General features: G+C 40.7%; 1 protein-coding gene across 2 annotated transcripts in view; it reads right to left on the bottom strand.

The window, feature by feature from the left end:
• Positions 1 to 22,319, bottom strand: part of PRKCD (protein kinase C delta) — a 60,713-nt gene that overhangs the window by 8,758 nt on the left and 29,636 nt on the right. For both annotated transcript variants that reach the window (XM_032120409.1, XM_032120410.1), the window contains exons 2-9: positions 17,015 to 17,149; positions 12,862 to 13,061; positions 11,533 to 11,593; positions 3,002 to 3,158; positions 2,329 to 2,360; positions 1,566 to 1,651; positions 1,184 to 1,313; positions 491 to 591 (exon numbers count right to left, since the gene is read on the bottom strand). In XM_032120409.1, coding sequence (XP_031976300.1) covers positions 491 to 591; positions 1,184 to 1,313; positions 1,566 to 1,651; positions 2,329 to 2,360; positions 3,002 to 3,158; positions 11,533 to 11,593; positions 12,862 to 13,061; positions 17,015 to 17,129 — 882 coding nt within the window. In that variant the 5' untranslated portion in view covers positions 17,130 to 17,149. The remainder of the gene's footprint in view (positions 1 to 490; positions 592 to 1,183; positions 1,314 to 1,565; positions 1,652 to 2,328; positions 2,361 to 3,001; positions 3,159 to 11,532; positions 11,594 to 12,861; positions 13,062 to 17,014; positions 17,150 to 22,319) is intronic.

Raw genomic sequence — 22,319 nt, 5'->3', positions numbered from 1 at the left:
AAGGCAAGCTATGGGGCCAGGATTAATTCCAGAGGGGTTTTCTGTGTGTGTGTATATATTTGTATCAGAAGAATAAAAATTGAGAAAATGTGGTATATTTCTCCTTATTCACTTAATTTTATCATTCAAGTGGAATTTTAAAGTTGAAGCATGTAAAAACAGATTTCAGCATTATTATGCCACTGATTAATTCATTAAACAGAAAGGGACAGAATAATCTTGGCACCACAGAAGAACAAAATTGGATTTCAGGAAACCACACACCCTTTTAAAAATTCTTTGAGTGATACACCCCTTCCCCTATTTCAGTTTCAGGCTACTGGTATCTTTGTCAGTCTATGTAAGTGTCAAATTAAAAAAGAAAAAAGCTGTTTGCCTTTCCTCTTTTCCAAACACAGTTCCCCATAAAAGTGATGCAGAGAAGATGAAGTGAAAACCCCAAAGTGCTCTGAAAACAAATAATTACCTGACAAATGGCAATAAAGCTTACCTGGCTAACTTGATTTAAAGCTTCAGCTAGCAACTTCTGGTTTATTCCACATAAGTTTGCCACCTTCTTCTGGCATTTATGATGAACATTCATCCCACATTCTGAAAGAAATGTACGGATTGTTATACAAGCATCAGGAAAATACTGACATTACAACAAACTGCTGTTTTCTGTGCAGTCAGAAACCTTTTTTAAGACTGACTGGACATGGACCTGTCATTGCTACCAAAATTACAGTCTTTATCCTTTAACACAATGAAGGCTAAAAAATGTTTCACAAGGAAAAAACCTCCACTCATCATTACTTTATTCTCCAAATCACTGACAATAAAGAATCATCTTGCCTTTTTGTGGGAGAATTATAAAAGCAATGTTTACAGTAAATGCTTTGAACACACTTTTAGGTGCTACGTTGAGTCAGTCTCCAAATTTCAGCTATTCCCAAAGTAGTAATTTCAATAATACTCAAGATTACACCTCTGGGGTGTCTCCTGACTCCTTTAGCATCTCACCTTGGCTGAGCTGTCCCACAAGCCCAGTGCCTCTGTCTCTCTTTAGTACAAAAGCTTTTTCAGCCCATATGGACGAGATGAATCCCACCCTACACCAGACACAGTGTGCAGCAACCGCAGTCTCCAGTGGGGGGAACACTGGAAAAGCACAGAGAGCTGCCAGAGCCCTCCTCCTCCTCACCTTCACACTTGAGCCCTTGCCTGACCAGCCCCCAGAGCAGGCTGCCACAGTGGTCACAGAAGGTGGGGCTCATGTAGTTGTAGACTCTGAAGCGGTGGGGCATGTCGATGTTGAACCGCTCCTTCTGGAACTGAGCACAGCCACAACAATTTCATTTCAGCTCCCTCATCCAGCAGGAAATGGATCTGCCCATCACACACCACCCACCCCTCACAGAGCTTTGCCCACTGCTTGTTACAGTTTGCACAAAGCAAAGACAGAACCTTGGGTTGTACAGCCAAGCATCTCCCAAATGGAATTGGCAGCTTCTGTACAAGGTTTTGTTAGTTCAGCAATGTTTAATTACATAATTACACTCTAAATATATTGTTCCAGCTCTTACCATTGTGTCCCTGCTGTTGGCTGCAGTACCAGTACACCTCCCAATGATTTTATCAATGCATTTCTTATGAATAGCAGCATTGCATTCTTCAAGACATGCACAAGAAAAAAAAGGATTCCTTCAGATAATAAACACATGGGATGAGATGTTTGCATTTAACAGCAGAATGTGAAAATCATACTCCTTTTGCATTATACCATATCCACCAAAAGCTTACTTTCTATCAAGATAATAGTCTTTTTAAAGCTGATTCCCCCATCCCTTTTCTTTTACCATAAACTTTATTTCTAAACTAAATCAGCTTCCATTAAGCAATGCCCCCAGCATTTGCCAACAGGACAGTATTACACTTTTGAGCTTTACCCTTTGATAGCTCCTCCCTGCTTGGAATAATGCACAGATCTATGCTAAGTCAAAAGTGATTTTCAATTCAGCTGTAAAAACCCTCAATAGTTGTAATTCATTTTAGAAAATGTTTCACAAAAAACTGATGTCATAAATGAGTGCAACTTTTCAATAGCATTACAAACTTCTGAGAAGAAGAGCCAAGTCTAAATCTTGATACTAAAACCTCAGGTAGGAATCAATCAGATTCCTTTGGTTATTGTGCAAAAGTGATATTTAACATCTACTGCTAACCATAGTGATGATGCATTGTGCCATGCAAATTTACAGATTTTTTTCGAGAGTAACTATTAGATCTCCAGATTCATGTGGAAAGCAGCATAAGAAAAAAGGAAAACAAAACAGAAAATCAACTTACGTCTACATTTGTATCCCTGCTTGTTGAGTCCCCTGAAAAACAAATTATAAAAAAGGAAATCAATAAATTTTCTGGAATAAAAGGTAGCTGGTGTTTATTTTATTTTTACCATGTCAACCAACCAATTACTAAGCTGGTCAAAATTCTGCTAATCAGAATCCTCTGTCTTAGGAAAGCAGGATTTAGAAGATAAGGTCTTGTGTTTTGATAGACGAGCAAATTAGGAGAAAAACCCAGAAATGACAATGTTTCAATCACATGGGAAATCCTCCCAGCCTGACTTCAGACAAAAACAGCCTTACTACCAAAGGGATCCAACTTCTGGCTCTCTGTGGGTCTTTAGTCTCAGACCCACCCATCTCATTCTCCTGTGACAGAGCTGCTGATGATCACAGGCCAGATATCACTTGAGGCTGATGGAATTTCTGTCTATTACTTCAGTGGCAAAAATGTTCAAGCTCTACTTTTCATTTTCATTTTTCATCTATTTTTTTATTTTCCAATGTGAAAGACAACCATAGTTCTTAGGTATAAAAATGCATTTAATGAGTATATAACCTCAATTCCTCAACCCGCATAAATTTATTTGTCACATTTTGTCTGAGTATACCCGAAGCAAATTTTGCAGTTATTTGGCCCTTGAAAGTGGGGAAGCTTAGATTTTCCTTCTTACCACACAAAGTCTCTGCAGACAGAGCAAAATGTAGGTTGTCCAAAGAAGGTGGCAATAAATTCATGGTTTTTGATGTAGTGGATTTTGGCTTGCTTGATAGCCCCTCTCCTGTTGATAGTTACTGTCCCCTCCTCTTCCTTCATCGACTGTCTGCAGTCTGAGGGGGAGACAAGAAAACACACTTTTAATACTTCCAGGTATTACAAAGGTTAATAATCACTTCTCCCAAATGTTCATCTTGTTTTTCTGTTTCAGACTCATGTTTCTGTTCATCTTACACCTGCACTCAGCAGACTTTCAGTCCAGCAGGGGTGCTACAGGAGCACACACTGCTTCCCAAGGTGTCCTGTGCAAGTGCTTCCCGCTCCTGCCCACACAGAAAAAGCCTTCAGCTGATGAACTGAGAGCAAAAAGCAGGGATGGAGCACAGTTTTGCTAGAGAAGTGACAACCACTTTTTTCTTGAAAAAAAATAAATACACGATTTATGATATGTGATTTATGTTTAAGATAAAGAAACATTTTATTGGAAGCGGGAGAGTCAGCAAAGCTTCCCATGCTGCTGCTCTGCCTGCCCTCCTGAACCAGGACTACAGCAGAAATTCACATGAATTGCTGCAGGACCTTCTGGGTGACCACAGGACCATCCTACTGGGAGGTGGCTTTCTTCCAGCCTCCAGAATCATTAAGCAGCAAGGACAAATGAGATTTTCAATTAGACATTTCCATTTTGCTGTCTCCTAACGCCCATGTCTTATCTGTCTGCAAGTCTCAGTCTCATTCCTCTCCCGTTCTAGCCCCCATGGAGTCAGATTATTCAGTATTATAATAATGCTACCTGCTCCCATCTACTGTAGCATCTAATACTGAATCACATAGAAACTACACGTAGCATTAAGGCAAGAATTAAAGCAACAAACAAATTCTCAGGTTCCAAGTCCAAGTGGCTCATACAGGTCCTCATTAGAAGTTATGGTTATTTTCACTCATTTCCAAAGAAGCTTCTGAGTTTCTTTTACAAAAGTGAGTATTTGTGGCTGCAAGACTGAGATACAAACTCAGACTATTTAGTCTTAATTAGACATTTTTAAAGTCATAGGGGTTTGTAGCAGAGGTAACCCAATGCAGGTGTATCAAGAGACGGGGTAAGTGGTGATTTAACCCTAGAACACATTTCTTGTCAACTGAAAGGGGCTGTTGAGGCACAATCCCATCCAGCAGGGAAAGATAAAGGCTTGAGCCAGCAATGAGGAGCTGATCAGCCACTAACTCCATCAGCTCTGGCCAGCAGCTTGTGGGTCCCAGCCTGGAAGAAATGTGGACATGGTTCACATGTCCAAAGTGCTGCAAAGCTTCAACAGGAGCTTGCTGTTTGCAGGCTGGGAATTTCCACAGCAGTGGAGTCAGGAGAAAGTCAGAAGAGCATTTTTCCCATTGTCAGTATAACAGTTTTTAAAAATTTGCTCTGTTGCATTGCTGCCTTTTACCATTATCAGTGGGAGCCTTGATTGTAGCACTGACAGAAGCAGATTTGTTTCCTTTGCCAAGTCACACTCGCTGCAATGCCTGAGCTTACTACGAAGTTACCCAGGAGCTCTGGTTTTCTGTCTGCTAGATGCACCTGGTTCTTGTCATTTTTTTTAGCTGCCACCACTGCTATTCCAGCAGACTGCTGAACCTGGAATACAATCTGTCACGTGAACATTCTGAGTGTCCTAAACGAATTTATCTGTCACAGCCTCCAGCAGTCACACTGCAGCAGCATGTACTCTTAGAAAAGAAACGACATCATCAGCTCAGAGGTTAAGGAAAGATTAAGCATATTACTGAGAAAAGAAAGTTCAAAAAAGGTCCCCGGTTCTGCCACTAGGTATTAATGTACTTTTCTGAGGAACTGGCCACCTGGTTCAGAGAAAAACCCATCCTGACAGCCCCTGAAAGGACCTCCCAGTGTGCACTCTGACAGCCCCGGAGTTACCTCTGCCCCTCCAGGAACAGGATTTGTTTTCGTTGTTCAAACAGGCTACTGAGTTCCCCCAACACAAACTCATCAGCTGCTGCACTTCAGCTTGTGGCAGTCTGCAAACAGCGCTATCTCTTTGTTTAATCCTCCTCAGCAAATACACAGACCTCACCCGCTGCTCCCCAAACGCTGCAGAGAAACAACACTTGTGTGGTGCAAGGGAAACAAAGTGGTTGAGAGGCAGCAATACTTCATATTGTTTGCTGCACCAAGAGGATGTCTTTGTAAGGGAGATTTAATCAGTAACAGCAACAAAGCAGAAAAAGGCCCTTTGCTTTATGGCAGTATTCTGAGGAGATCACCTGAGATGCAGCAAATTAACAAACAAAAACCTTTCTAAAGTCTGTAACAACGGCAAGCCAAGTGTTTAGTGAGGAACAAACGGGTGAAGAGGACACCTCATGCTGAAATACTTGGAGCAATTTAGTATTGCTGATACTGCGTGCAGAAGTCTCTGACAAAACTTGATCAAGATATGGGAAACACTGGTGTTTCCTCCCTGTCTGAAGCCCTGATATCAAACTTAAGAGAAATGTGTGAGACTGGCATTTAGTTCTTTGAGAGGGTAATTATATAAACAAATTGTTTTGGGTTTTTTCTTCTTTTTTTTCTTTGCACATTTTCCTTAAGTATACTTTAATGGGGAAGAATGCTTGAGCACAGCAAAACCTCAAAATCTGCATGTGAGAACACAGAGTCTTTACAACACCAGCTGCCCTGTGCCTTTGCGAAAACCAACCGATATAACGAAGTATAGCTGAAAACATTTTTGTCTGGTTCAGAAGCAGCAGAGGGGTTTGGAGAGCAGCTGTGACTCAAGTTCATCTGGAGCTGAGGTAGCTCTGAAATTACAGTGTAATTTCAATTTACTATGGGCACGTCTAACAAGTTATATTTAATGTGTAAATTGCTGTTAATGTGTACTGCTCCAGAAAAATTTAAAGCTGCTCAGCCAACCCTGGAGTTAACTGGAGAATAAAGGCTTAATTTCAAAGATGCAGGGAAATCAACAATTGCAGGGAAGTAACTTTCACAAGTGTATGGATGCAGGGTGGAGATGGGGGGGGGGGGGAGGAAGGAAAAACACAAAGGGAAAAACTTTGCTTCCCCCTCCAAGCAAGCCAGGATTCCCATAAATGAAATGCCTGTCATGAACCAGCACATGGTCAGAAAGAGCATGTACAAAACAGCTGAATCAGCAACTAGGATCCAGGTGACCTCTGCAGCCTGGACTTGACATTAATCATTTTGGAGCCAGCACACACCATTAAACATAATCCATTTCCTCTAGTGAGAGCTGTGGTTAATATTTGTCACTGACATATTCATGTATTTCAAGGTCCCTTCTCAAAACTTGCAGCTGATCTGACACAAGCCCCCAGAACTCCTCTGTGCTGTCCTTTCATGAAGAAACCATTAAGCAGGGCTGTGAATGGACAGTGCAGCTCTCCAGACTGCTCTAAACACACCCCTGTATTCACTGCTCAGCTGCAGTGCCCGTCCTGCTGAACATTTCACAGTCCCCACAGCCACTAACAACACCCAACCCATTGCCTGGAAAACATTTACTAAAATAATATTGCCAGAGCTCTGCTGAGCTGTAATAAACCTCAAGGTGAGATGTCACATTGTCTCAATTGAACCTCAAAAGTCCAAGGACAAAAGAAAACAACCTCAGGATAACCCTGCTAGTTTTTTTAAAAGAAAGCATTGAAAAAATATTTACCGTCTTCAGAGTTCATTTTTCATTTTAACCTGCTCATTTCATGGTGCTGTTTGTGAACAGAGGAAAGATAACAGTGCTACTGTCAGAGACTGGGAACCAGGACTTCACTTCAGACAGGGACAGGAAAGGAATTTTCTGAGCTGGTTGCTCAGGCTGAGATTTGCCTGAAACTTTTATTATAAATTACAAACCCCACTAACATTTCTGTTCAGTGTCTGTCTCCTTCTGCTGTTCTGCAGCCTTGCACTTGGCTTTGTTAGAAAGTTAACTGCACCTCCAGGTCAAGAAAAATATTAATCTCTCAGAGCAATCATTAAAAGGGAAAGCTTGTTCCTTACAAAGGAGACTTTCCCAGCACGGACTCTCTCAGAGGCAAACTGCTCTTTAACCTGGTCCTGGAGAAGATTGCTTTAAAGATCATCTGTTAAAAAAACCAACCCAACCAAACCCAAAAAGCCCAAGAAACCATTTACAGAAATAAAAGTTTCCCAAAAGCCTACAGTTCTGTGACATGAATTTGCTATGTTAAATCATTCTGGTCTTTGTGCTACCCCTCTAAAGAGGATCACAGGTTTGGGTCAGAGCATTTAATTCCTATGTCCTGCCACAGGCAGGGATAACTTCCACTAGACCAGGTTGCTCAGAGCCCTGTCCAGCCTGGCCTTGAACAAATCAAGGATGAAGTCCTGCCTTGGCTCCTGAGCCAGCACCTACTGCTGCTCTGACAGAGGGGCTGCTCTGCAGCTACTTCAGTATGTACTGACCTAACCTTTGCTAGGCATTACTGACACCAGGGTCTTGTAGAAAAGTATAAAACAAAACATCAGCTTTAACAAGCACTGCTTTTTAATTCAGGATTTAAAAAAACCCCAAACCAAACACACTTCAGCCTTTATAGTGCTCCCACCCACCCAGAGCTGCAGTGCCTGTGCTCAGCGTACAGAGCTCTTGTTTTACAGCTCAGTGTTTGCTAAATGCTTCTGCAGAGACCTCTGGTATTCCCATTTGTGGTGATAAAACCAGGAATAAACTGGAAAATAGGTTTTCTTTCTTTTTCAAATTACACAGTAAAACCAACTTTTAAAGATACAGCATCTGAATCAAACTTTTACTGAACTGAGTATCAGATTTTCTCTGCTCCACACGACACGCTAACTACCTTGGGAACCACAGCCACACCAACCTGGTGTCTATGAAATCACTACAACTGCAACTGCCTGACTTTCCTAGAGAAAAATCAGAAGATAAAGCCTGCAGATTTTTTATTAAATTCATGCAATTGCACTTCTAGGTGCAGATGAAAGCAGATGCGAGGTGCCATTGTGAATAACCTCCACATTCGCAGCATTTTCTCAGTTCAATGATTAAATCATACCAACATCCCCGTGTACAACTGTAAGGCCCAGTTCTGGCTTTTCAGCCCTCATCACATTTATTTATTGAAAATGTGACCATCCCTCCACAACACCCCTCATCCATAGAGATACTTTCTTCAAATCTCACAATAGACAGATTGAAATGGCAAATCTGTGATTTACCCTATTATTTTTCACAGATAACTCAGAAAAATGCTGATGTCTTATGCTTCCCCAACACTCATTTCAACACACAGAACAACATATTCAAAATATATGCAGGTCTCTGGTTCATGTCCGTCTCCTGGAAGTCAGACAGTTGAGATATCAAAAGTTGACATGCAAATGACTCACCTTCTGGTACTTCTAATGGCATTTTAAGGAAAAAATTCACTATCCCTTTCTGCAGGAAGCTGTAACCAGCAGAACAGCAATTCAGAATTCACAATTCAAACCAACTAGCACACTCCCAAAGCTGCTAACACTGCACAAGACACTCAGGAGAGCGAGGTTCTGCCTTTTCTTACTTGAGGTCATCATTAACCACATTTGAATAAACAAAGATCAAGCAAAGCATTACACGTATTGCAACTCCCACCTATTAAAACTAAAGCTGCTTTACAGAATTATAACCTAGTTTCAATACTACAATGAGAGGAGAGGTAGAAGGAAAACAATTTCAAAATGAAAATTGAGGTTAATACCCTGTTCTCACATTTCACACACCAAGAGAGAAGCTTTTGAATTTCCAGCACAAGCTCATATTCAAATCACAGGACAGAAGACAAAAAAGTTCTTTGACAGCTCTAAGGGCTCTGCAGTCCCCATTTTACAGGGTTTAGAAAGAAAAAAACCTCTAAGTTTGGTAAGACTTTTCATATGTAGCCCTAAATCAACTGGCCAGGCCTCAATCTGGAACAAGAATATTCAAATGAAAAGTCTCAGTGTAGTCTACCATGGAAAAACCTTAAATACCAGCTTATTCTGTGATTTTTTTTCTCTCTAAGAATATACCTGTTAATGGAGCAATAACAGTCTTATTTCCCAATACTGCTCTGCACCATCGAAGCAGAAGAAAGCAGTTTTCTCTAAAGGTGGCAGAATGTTTGCTACTTAGAAGAAAGGTTTAAAAAATAGCAGCTTCAGTTTGCAAAACAAGCCAAAGAAAGAATTAGTCACTTTTGTGAAGTGCTTGGAGATTTTCAAACAAAAGGCAGCACCTATAACTCAAAGATACAAATGGCAGCAGTACCTTTGAATAAACCAGGGAACGACTGAAATACCAGTTTCAGAACAGGCCTTTTTAGGTATTTTAGAAACACAGCTACCATAGAGTTCTGCAGGGCAAGGCAGGTCAGAGGGAAAACAAAATGACAAGTGCATAGGAAGGAATGTGAACAGTCTCTGAGCTTTCAGCTATTAACTGAGGGTTTCAGCAGTGTGAGGAATGGAGGTTAATACAAACATCCTTGCAATGCACCAGCAAACCTCTCTGCTCTCACACTGCTAAGTGCTGATTTACCTAGAGAGAACATTTACAGCACTGCAAGGATGAGCCAAAAATCAGTGTTTGCCTCTTTAGCAGTATCACACACTGACAGAAGGGAGGTGTACAACCTTGAGGAGGAGTAGTTTGTTAAAATGGATTGATATTTGCAGCGTTCACATGAAAAGATCAGATTGAGTGAGTTTCCTTCACAAAATGTAGATGTATAAATGTCTTGAAAGGCAATTTCCATCACTTCTGTGGTTTAGTTACCAAAAATGTATCTGTGACTAATTTCATACAAAGCAGAAGGTAAATAGGAAGTCATTGCAAAGTAGAAGGTCAAAAAAGTGCATTAAGATGTGAATATTAACTTGCCAGTTAGAATATAAATGCATGACTTAATGATCTGTTTGGTATTTAGGCTTCATCCACCACCATCTGCAATCCCTAATAAAGGCAGTGAAAAGAACTGTAAGAACATAGCATCTATTTTTAAATTATTTTGATTACTAAATAAAATTAATGTAGTACTTTCAGCACACAAGTTTATTACCTTCCTACTAACAGCTAATAATAAATTATGGAAGGTTTTCACTTATGCCATCTCTACTTTTCCATATGTCTGTGTGGAGAGGAGGAAATCAGCTTCAGCCTCATTAAATAAACAACTGAAAATACAGAAATTTGGTTTATACAGGTTTGCTTGAGAAATTCCTGGGTATCCAGGGGAAATGGATTTCTGTATAGCTCATTAAATAGATATGATCATAATACCACTGCCCCACGAAACAGCCTGGCACAGGAAACTACGACAAAGACCAAGATAAATATTTTCTAATATAATAGCTCACACCAGTTTAAATGCAAACCTGAGGAAAGCTCTCCCTTACAGACTCTTTAAAGTGACAGTATTTTTTAAAATTTTGCTTTAAAGAGTTAACTTTTCCTAGGGACCAAAATAACAAGCACATAGGCTGTGTTTTTTGCCATCACAAAGATGAAACATCACCTCTGAAATGTAACCTATGCACATCACATTCCATCTTCAGTAAAAAAATGTAGGGTACCTTCACAATGAACTTGTTCTAGAGCTCAGAACTGTGCTCCCTCTATAAAATGTCTGTGGGGGAAAATACCCCATCCATGCTTCAAAACTTCCTGCTTACTCTTTTCAGTTATTTATAAACACATACTATTAAACCTTATAAGAGACTGATAGGCTAATCTGGCAGACCAGTTATATTATAATTACAATATTATTCCCAAGAAATAATGGTTTCCTGACTTCTAGTATGGGAAAGCCTTAACTACAAGCTAAGCAAGTTGTAAAGTGTACAGCATTTCCCTTAGGAAAGGGCTCCCCAGATACACAAATCCATGTCAAAATTCTTGGTTTTATCATTGTACTTGAAGCTTCCCTCCTAGTTCATTTCCAAATAGCCTGGGTAGATTTCTGACACAGACAGGCTGCTCACTTTTTGAACTGGTACATCAGATCATTGACCAGATTTGCATTTTAACACTAAACCATTCACTCATTCCTACAATCAGTTTCTGTGATTAGTGAATAGGATGTCTGAATCCCAGGAAACTCAGACTCACTTCACCAATCCACAAAAAAAGTTTCCCACATAACCTAGAGCAACAGATTCAACTTCTTTGCCCCTAAAAAGGAACAGATAATATATTTTCTATCACATCAAAACACGAGGGCAGACACATTAAAGATCCAAAAGTGCCTAAATGCAACAGCATTTAGACATGAACAAATCCAGCCATGAGTCCACAAAAATAAAAGAAACTTAGAAAGCAAATTAATAAAATTAATTAATAACATTCAACTCACTATACCAGGTGATTTTTTTTTTGTATGCTACATCCTGTGTTCTGAAAAAACCTTTTTTCACATAACTGACTGAAAATAAATAGTTGACATTACCTGCATCTTCCAAAAAATACTGCACAGCCATCAGCACCTTCCCCTGAGGTTGAAGGTCAAGCTGTGGAAAGAAAGATAGCAACAGTGAAGTGTGTGGTTGACTGCATCTCTCAGGAATTTAAACAGCTCTTTCTAGGGTATCAAAGTAGACTATTCAATAACTATTTGATTACAATCCTCTTCCATATCTCACTATTGCAGCTGAGTCAGGGGCTTTTATTCTCTTGCTTTTACTCGTGTGCTGCATTGCTTTGATGTGTCCCCAGGAGTTCAGCACGGTCAGAGTTCACATTGTTTGTCCACGTCCCTTTCCCGTTTCTGCAAAAAAGTTTGTTGGCTTCTGTTTTTACTGTTCATAAACTCAATCTGCACAGGAACCCAGCTCTAAAAGAAAAAGTCTATACAATCCTTTATATGTTTATTGAGAATACAAACCATAGTGATATCAAATGCTGTTGCTGGCAGTGAAAAAAAGTCATATAATCAAAATTTGTTTTCCTTTCCTCCTCAAAACCATTACACATGGTTTCTGTGGCAAATTCTACAGACCAGTAAAAAAAAAAAAGTGCTTTTTAAGCCAACAGCTGAGGTCAGTTCCTGCGCTCAGAAAAGTAGCCACTAATTCTTAAACTGCTGCCTTCATAAAAGATAAGAAACTTTTAACCATGTAAGAGTGACTCAATCTTCACTTCAGCACAGAGCAAAGTACCCCTGGGTTACACTAAATACAACTTGGGATGAAAAATCCAATCCCCAAACAAAACCAAACCACAGTTACATTAGATACACCCATGAACATAACCCAGCAAATCCCATCATCCTACAGGGATAATGAATGAGTTCATCTCTAAGGCAATGTCTGGCACTCAGAACATTTGCCCAACAAAGTTTGCAGAAGGCCAAGACCTCAGTTAGAGCTACTGATGCCAGGCTGCCACTCCACACACAAAAATAACCTTGTAGGCTATGTTGAGTGGTCTCTCTGATGGCCATGATGCTCTGTCCAAATCATGACAGGTTGTATGGAGAAAGTTTAACACTGATGATGTCAGTGTGGTACCTGTTCTATGGATAATAAGCAGAGGATTTGAGACCATTGAACTGGCTAAAACTGATCACTATTAGCTTCTACTCTTCTGAATAATTGTTCTTGTCTTAGAAATCAAGTTAAGGTGTGAAAAAAACCCCAAGTGTAACAGGTGAATACAAACTAGAGAGATTCTACTGACCTAGGAAAATCTGCAAATCTACAAGGCAACAAGGCATTCATTCAGCTTGAAAGAAACAAAACTAGGTTGGCAATAGCGAGGAATTAATCTTTTTCCTTACCCAGAACTCTGCTTTGCCATTGCCTTTCTTGCACCGTTCTGCCAGCAGTGACACACCCACAGTCACTTCAGACAGTGGCTCTTCTGCTGCTTTCATCAGCACAATCTGGATCACCCGGCCCTCATAAATGTGGGCATCAAAAGTCGATTTCCATTCGGGATACATGGTGGGTTTCTTCTGAACCAGAGTTTTCCCTCTCTCTGAAAGCCACAAAAAAAAGGACAGAAACTGTAAAATGAATATAGATCTAGTAATTAAACTCAACAAAATAAAAGAGGGAATGCTTGTACTGAAACTAAAAGCAGACTTACTGCTTCTTTTACCGTGTTGGAACAAGGTTTAAATACTCAGTTCAAGTGTTCACGACATGGAAGGCAAAGCCCACCCTGATGAACATGCAAAGGCAGTGAAGGAGTTAACACAGAGCCAGAGAGCAGGAGGGGCAAACCCTGATGTGGAATTCATAAGCTGGTTTAGTCAGTCACAACTTGACAAGGAACTTGACATGGCTCCATTCTGGTATAAATCTCCATGAAGTGTCATCTGATCATAGTGAATACCTACTGCTGTAAGATAAATTAAGATAAACCTTACAGTGACCCAGTTTAAATTGAAACCAGTGCCTGAGAGATGAAAGGCTTCACATTTCATTAATCGACTTCCAAGTTATCCCAACATTTCACTTGTATTCATAAGTCACTCTTCTTGGCATTGTACTCTACCACGACTGCTACTTTCTAAAGGGTATTTCAGGGCCTTATCTGTCATCTGTAGTACATGCAGACCTTGTGTAGTTAAGGAATAACAAAAAAAGCTAAAATTACCTCAAAAAATGTCTTTTTTTTTTTTTTCTCCTTCTTTTTTCTTTGGTTTCATTTCAGAGCATCTCAGCACACTCCTTTGTTAGGAGTTTTACAGTGCTTCACTATACTTAGTAGATGGATTTTTTTCCTTTTTGCCAAGAAAGGCTGGATGATCCTTGAAGTCCCTTCCAGCCTGGTATTCTATGATTCTAACACACAGCTTCAGTCTGTCTTACTACCCATTGAACTGATTTCTTCCTGGCATATCTCAGGCACAGAAAACAGCCAGTGACTGCACAGCCTATGACCAGCTTTGGCATATTTCTAGAGCTGGGTCTCTAAGTCTCATCAATACATCCAAAATGATGGTGTCTCCTAAGAAACCACAGCCAGCTCTTCCCCATGACTCTGGCACACAGTGCCACCTCCCAGTTTTCCTCTGATTTGCTGCCAAGCCAATTACTCTCCATTTGTGCCCAGGTAACTGAATGCAATATTCTACAATCTACACAATTTCTGCTATTTATCAAGATAATTTTTTTTGCAATAGAAGTGCTTTCTAAGTGCCTCTCCAGCTCTGAATGATCCGTTTGCTGTTAGGATATCAAGGCAGTAGTAAAGCAGATTAAATAGTTGGACCCTTCCCCAGGAAGCCGAGGTGTGGTCTGTTAGATACTTAATATTTTAAAATCTTCCTGGAAACTCAAGGCAAAGTCAGTGTTCATTCATTAAGAGTGTGCTGGATGCATTCCACTCAGCTGTGCTGAGCTCTGCAAACAAGCACAGGGAATGGTGTCCTTGCACTGCTTTGTTAGGGAATGCCTGCCAAAGGCAGCACTGGGAGTTACAGCTCAGACACAGCCCTGAGCCACTTGCCAAAGGACATTCCAAAATGCTCAGAAATGGCCACCTGAGGACCTCTCCATTGCAAACCAAACTTGAGCATCCTTCCTCTACTCAATCAGCAGCTTTTCCCTTGAATTTGGGGAACTCTGCAGATAGAAAATTCAAGCCCTTCACCGTACAAACGTAATTCCAGAGCCCTGTTCTACGAAAAAAATTTTGAAAATATTGTTACAGAATCACAGAATTGTTTAGGTTGAAAAAGACCTTTAAGATCAAGTCCAACCATTAACTCAGCACTGCCAAGGCGACCATTAAGCCATGTCCCCAAGTGCCACATCCACACATTTATTTAGAGATTGTTAGGACAGACAGTAAAGGCAAGGAGGAGGATAAAAAGCAGGCTGTCTGCACAGCAAGGCTTTTACACTGGCCTGCTTTTTGGATTGCTAAAGGCAGACCCCCTTCATCAAAAAGGCACAGTTCAGGAGGCATCCTTGGCAGTAGGAGAAACTGCTTATTTGCAGAACCTTTGACAGTAATTTAGGGTTTGCAGAAACAGCAGCAGTTTGTAGAAGAGTCGGTAATACTCTTTGCAAGATTCTTAGAGGAGGAAAGAATGATTTCAGTCTGTCCACAGGACTCTCCCCTCCCTATTCTCACATCCCAAGTAATATCTGCTTTGATTAGTCACTATACACATTTTTACCCTACATAAAACAAAGGTGGTGTCGAATTACTGGCAACAGCTTCCAGCCTGCCCATGCTGCTTTTGTAATTAAAATCACAGTAATCAAGATTTGCCATGGATCATAATCCTTGTCTGCAAATGAACACTTAAGTGTCAGCAAAGAACAGCCTTCAAGAACACTGTTCCTGCCTCTGCTGTGCTCAGGCCTCCTTGGCTTCTCTGCTCACACTCCTGACTTCAAAACATGTCACATGTTTGTGAATTGGCTCAACACCTAATCATTAAACACCAGGATTTTCTTCTCCCTATACAATAAACTTTTCCTTGATCATGTTTCAGCATTCAAATCCAAGAAAAAGCTGTTCCACATCTTGTTAAACTGACAACAGGAGCATCAGATTATTTTCCTGATTACACCAATCACCTACCTCTCCAAGTAGTGCCCACTCCTCCCCCCTTTTTTAGTACGTCAAATACAGATGGAAGCAAAGACTAGGAAATGTTGGGACAGTTCTACTTTTCAAAAGCAAATGGCTGGGAAAAAACAAGTGCATTTATTTAGATTACTTTCATTTCTCCACATATTCTGGCAGATGCAACACCTTCAACACCATTTCTTCAGAGGTTCTCCCAGCAGACCAGGAAACTGCTTCTTTGGAGCTTAGTACATTTGCTGGATGACAACACTTTCCGGAAAAGGCACCATGCCTTGTATTTAAAGTTTAAATGCAGCTTTTATCCTCAGCAATAAGGGAAAAGACCAATCACATTGTAAGGAAGAAGAAAATTCACCCTTTTCTGCATTCTTTGATGTTTTGTGAATCCCTAGAGCCATAATGCAGGATTAGAGAGCTGCAGTCGAGCCCAATACAGCAATTCCCTCTCATCCTGTTTGGCTACAGTGGTGTATTCTAGCCAAATGTCACAAAATACTATAAACCTTTGGACCAGTTTCTGTAAAGATGAGGTCTTTGAAGGCTGAGGGCCTGGTGAGTCACTTGGTCTGTTCAGTTGGAGAGGAGAAGACTGAGGGGAGACCTCATTACAGTTACAACTTCCTTGTGAGGGGAACAGGAGGGGCAGGCACTGATCTCTGCTCACTGGGGCCCAGTTACAGGACCTGAGGAATGACTTAAAGTTGTGTCAGGACAGGTTTAGGTTGGATATTTTAGAAAAAAACCTTTAGAAAAGGTTTAGAACCTTTAGAAAAAGGTTCTTCCCCCAGAGGGTGGTCGGGCACTGAATAGGGAATGGGCACATCCCCAAGGCTGACAGAGCTCAAGGAACATTTGAACAGTGCTCTCAGGCACAGGGTGTGAGTTTTGGGGATGGTCCCATGCAGGGCCAGGAGTTGGACTCAGTGATCGTTGAGGGTCCCTTCCAGCACAGCTTATTCTGTGTTTCTGGGCTAAGAGGACTTCAGGTGCGAGTCATTTCAAGCAAACAATTCTGCCAAAGTGCCTCAGTTACTACAACAATAACAAACTGCACCTTTCATCATTACCTATGCTCCAAGCCAATAAAGATCATTTGCTGCTCTCTGCTTGAGGACAGCTCTCTCAAACCTGCTGCAGTCCAGCTCCCTCTTCATGGCACCCCTACTACACCTCTCTCCTGTGTACTAATAAAGAAGCCTTGTTTTAAGGTGGGGGTAGAGACAACAGCCATTGTTATTTCTCCAATTCCAAAAGAAAAGCTCACATTGAAGTACCTGGCATGACAGAAAGGGCAGGACTCACTGCCATTCACAGATTAAGAAGGATTACAGTATTTCTCAAGAACTTATTCAGGAAAGCATCCCCATTTGTAACCTCACCTGTAGCCAAAGCTTCCTTCATCTTGATAGCACAGAAAGGCTGTAGTTGTTCTCCTTGGTTCTGCACAGGTCCCAGCTCAAATGAGTTGAAAGATATCCGTAAAAAGGGGGCCATTGCTCACGAAGATACACAACCTACATGGAAAGAAAGAAATAAAAACCACAGAGTAAAAGACCTGATCTGAGACTTGTAAGAAAGCAACACCTCTCTCAGCAGCCATCAGAGCTCCTGTTGAAGCTATGATCACATGGCTTCTATTCCAGTATTGCTTTCAAGTGGCAGCTCACAAATCCTAGGAAGTATCCAGAGCTAGTGATCCAACCTGTGAACCTCTGTACCTGCACATCCCAAGCACAGAGAAGAGGGACAGGCAGAAAAAGCTCCAGAACTACCGCACCACCTGCTTTAAAGTGTCAGGAATTACAAGAACTCAAAACACCTGTAATTTCTAAGTCAGCAAACAGGTGTTTCATTACAGTCTTCCCCCATTCTTAAGAGCTCCTGAATTTAGAGCAGATTTCAGTTTACAACTCACAGCACCTTCAGCAATGGAGTTTGTCCTGTATGTCAGTATTGTTTTGTGAAACAAAAAGGACTTGTTCAAAGCAAAAGAGAAAACAGGCACTTGATAGAAAAGCAATGCTAGTGCATTTGGAGAATGAGGGATGCAAGGAAGGAGGGATTAGGAGAAAAGAGATAAGGTAAAAGGAATTAGAAGAAAAGAGTTAACAAGGTAACAGGAAGAAATGGTGGAAAAAAATTAAGACTTGAAACTGGGCTGAGCGGGCCTTTTGACTGTAGATTGTCAACCAGCTCGGTCAAACAGCACTAGGAAGAACATTTCAAGCAATCCTGCACATGTTGGCATTTTTTTATGTAAAGACATCAACCTGAGAAACAATTAACATTCCTCTTCTATCTCATACAGTCATTTAGATAAAAGACTGAAATCAAGGCTCTTTGCAGCAAGACACCATACAGCTCCTGACAGCATCATTTACACATCTTCCACTCTCCCCATGTGGAGACCATTTTCAATAAACAGAAAAATTTTATGACTAACTTTTATGGAGCTAGCTTTTATTAATTGACTGTTTCCCCACTTTCTTTTCTGTAGAGTAAAACAAGAGTTAGAAAGCAAGTTTAGGATTATTGGTACCACTGTTTATCCCCCTGAAGAACTGAAAGCCATGACTATAATTCACATTCATGCAGTCACCCAGACTCACAATAAAGCCATAATCCTCCCACATTAATCCACTGCTTATTGCAGCTTGGGGCACCATTTGATGAGGAGGATGTTGAGGTGACCTCACAAAGAAAGAAAAATAGACAGCTTTTGTAAAAATTAACAAATACCATCTGACAGCTCACTTTCACAAATGCAACTTAAGCACAATGCTCATCAAGAGCTTTAATGAGGAACATATTTTAGCTGCTCAAGAGACCCTGTGCTCACTATGTTCAGAACTACACCCCAGTAATCAGCTACAGGACTTGCCAACACCAGATCACATATCATTACTACTCAACAAGGATGTAAAAGAAACCAGATTTCAGCCTTGTTCACCTCTGGGAAACAGCTCTAAGACTCAGTGAGGCCACAGGTAGAAACAGACTGGGTAAGTAGCTCCCACTGGAAGGTTTATTTAGCAGAATCACAGGAGAATTCTGCTGTAAGGGACAGCCCAGCTAGAAGTCACAATTTCCAGTAAGCCTGTGACTATATTAACAAAAAATTGGAAAGCACTGACAAAGCTAAACTAACAATTGCACTGATTTCACTCAGCCCATGTGACTCAAGCCAGTGTTAGTCCTGAGACAGAATACAAGGATTTACAATTTAGTACTTTAACTCCAAGTTATCAGATACACTAAAAACAGGTACAGTGCATATGCATTTTGAATAATCCCATAATCTTTCTCGTTTCCGATGGCCAAATACATATACAATATGGAGGCCACATTTTCACCTCTGTTTCACAGTTTTGAATATGGTTATTGGCTGTAGTTTCATTGTGCTCAGCTTCAGAGCATCTCCAATGCTCGCTTCTCACTCAGAAATGCTACACATAAGCAATTCAGCAGTTAGGAGAAAACACCACTACCCCAGAGTTTTTGATGATGTTCTAAGTCCAAGGTCACAGTGGAAACCAGAAGAGAACTGCTTGCTTTTACATTTAACAACAGGTTAAAAAGAACCCCAACAAACTCAGCTGCTGCCTGTTCTTGCCAAGTTTCTCTACTCATACATTATGCTTTTTTCGCAGAAGCAGAGATCTTAAATGCCTGCATGCAAACTCTCACTGTATGTTGTAGACTATACTGTGACTGAAAGAGGTTAAGTGAGAAAGGAGGGCTTGGATTTGCTCCTCAAATACATTTTCTGATCCTTTCCTATGCTAAGATGTACTGTGAGATAGTTGACAAGTATCAGCTGCACTACTGTAAACAAAAACATACCCCACTAAAACTGTTTTTGGCAGTGAAACTCGGTGAAAGAGATGAATTTTAAATCAACAAAATCTCTCAAAATCCCTGCTGAGTACACTCATCCAACTCACAACTGAAAAGGAAAGCAGCACACAGGCTTTCCATGGTGCATTTTACTCAAGAGTCCACCTCCAATCTGTGACTGTCACAGAAGTGACAGCACAAGAGTTGACTCTTGTTTTAAGGGATGTATCTGTCAAGAACTGAAACTGAAGCAGAACACCAGCTTTGAATTGAGGGAGATTTTACAGTCTACTCATATAATCTGCATTGCAGCTATGAAGTAATAAAGCCAAACTGTTCTCCCTAAAGGGCAAGACTTTATCCAAACCAAATGGTGGAAAAACTGAGATGCGAGCTCCAAGAATACTGCAAGTTTAAATGACAGGTTCAACATCTCAATCAGTTTCAAAGTCAAAGTACAGTCTGAAAAAAATCCCCCAAAAATCTAAGGGAAAAATATTCCAGTAACATTACTCTACATGAAGTAGCTGGTGGTGGCCACAGTGGTTTAGAGCACACCACTGGATGCTGTGCTGCACAACCTTCATTTTGTCAAGGATCCCTGATCTTCTCTATTCCAAACTAAACCCATGTTCTATGTTATCTGGGACAGATTCTGCAAAATCCACAATACTTTCCATGGAGCTTTAAAATTGAGAGGTTTTGATTGTTTAATATGGAAAGAAAATCAACCGTGTTATTATCAACTACAGAGAGGGGAAAAACTGGAAACATCTTCACATTGTCAAGTCAACAGCTGCCAGATGAACAAATGGTCAATTTTCACACTGATGTGTTTGTAACACATGGTTTTAAAGAAACCTTCAAAGCAAATTAAAACCTTAAATATTCCAAGGAGAATTTTATCAAGATTTGCTGGCACAAAATTCACATTAGATAAAAAATCTTCTCCACAGAGACCGAAGGGACAAAGGGTAAATTCTGCAGTTTCTCTCCTTCCAACAGCACCCAGCTCTCAGGGACTGGTGGAGAAGGCAGTGCTTGCCAGGGTTCCTTTGTTGCTCTAATTCTGCCTTATTATAAACAGTGAGGACAAGCCAGCTCCAACACAGCCCAGAAACAAAGACACAGTTGTAACTTTTACACAAAGCAGGAAGGCACATCAAAGCAGTGGATGATCTGGAGGAAAAGCAGTGGATCATCTGGAGGAAACACTGGCACTAGCTGACAACAGAGCACTGAAGAGACTAAAAACTAGGGGGCCCAAACAGAGCCAGGCTGTTCCATCACTGATAAGGACCATATATATCCATGAGAAATACAATTGAGAAAGCTCCCCTGCTGGTTTGTGCCTCTGATTTCCTTGTATTAGTCTGTGAAACATTTTGCAGATGGATGTAAAGCTGCAACACATCATGGCTTTTCCATGCTGTCTCACAGAACTGCTCTGGGTGGCATGAAGTGCCTGATTCCTGCTTAGCTCCTTGCTGAGACTGCTTCTAGGGCCACACAACTGGAAATCACCAACAGCACCACACACAGCTGACCAATTTGCATTCTTCCCTGAAAAGATGCAGCAGTAACTTTTTCTTCCTTAAGATGCAAAAATACAGATTCTTTCCAACTTGCAAGTACCTTTTTTACATAAGGATTTCCTGTCCTCTGTTCTGGCAACAGACAAGGAAGACAGCAACAAATTACTGCCCAACTTATTGCCCCCACAGCACTGCCAAAAACACAAACAAGGTTCTCTGTGGTCTTTGTGTACAGCCTGCAAAGGAGATTATGCTGCTTGCATGGCAATAATAAAGGAAAGCCTACAAACAGAGATGCTGGAAGAGTCATTAGCATCCTTCACCAGTGCAGACTGCGTGTTTTTATTGCTCCCATGTGTGACAGCCCACACTCCCTGCACTTGTATCCTTTCAGCTGATGATCCAAGAGAAAAAAACAGTACCTACGCTGCAGGACAACCCACTGAACCAAAGGAATGTGGTGCTAACCACTGTCTACACTGCACATCTATGATTAGTCTACAGAGACTTTTAGCAGGTTCTGTTGCAAGCCCTGGCCTTTATGTGATGTTCTGCAGTTCAATCTCAAAATGAAGTCAGTTTACAAGAGGCTTACTATATTTGCTGTTATGAACCTTGTCCAAAAGATACATAGCAGCAGCCTTCATCAGCTGGAATTCCCTAGGCACTACTGCTACCCAAGTAAACCCTGAAAAACATACTCATAACCAATCTCAAATCACTTTACATCATGATGCTGAACACCCACAGCCACCAGAGATGGCAAAACCCCCCATTATCTGCAGGTGCTGCTCTGAAAGCTTAAAAATTGCTCTCCACAAAACAGGGCTAAACTGACATATTGATGTAGGTCCCTGCAAAAAAAGAAGAGTTCTCCAAAAGTACTGCCCCTGCAGCAGCATCACTCGTGCTTTTATTTAGGTTTAGCTGTTAATGTACAACTATGTCCTATGAATGGTTTAATTTAGAAATGAGAATTGTGGGACTATACTCATGACAGCAAAATATATGCATCCGGTGATACTTAAATAAATGCAGTTATGTTCAGAAAGTCAAGGATAAAAAGAACACTTCTAAAAGAGCCCAACGAACTACAATTTCTATAGTAATATTTCTAAAACAGTGTATCTTCATAAAATGTTTTTAAATAATTGCACAAATTTATGAAAAGTAAGGAAAAACAACAAAAAAATTTAAGTCACAATTCAATTTACTTCCTGTTAAAATTACTGCAAATTATTTTTCTTTCTGGTAGATAATTTCAAAATGACAGTTCCATACAATGAATTCTAGTGTAAATGATGCAAGTTCG

This window comes from Corvus moneduloides, chromosome 11 (genome assembly GCF_009650955.1).
Source record: "Corvus moneduloides isolate bCorMon1 chromosome 11, bCorMon1.pri, whole genome shotgun sequence".
Classification (NCBI taxonomy): domain Eukaryota; kingdom Metazoa; phylum Chordata; class Aves; order Passeriformes; family Corvidae; genus Corvus; species Corvus moneduloides.
The sequence above is the reverse complement of the archived record's forward strand: the minus strand, read 5'-3'. Positions and strand labels throughout refer to the sequence as shown.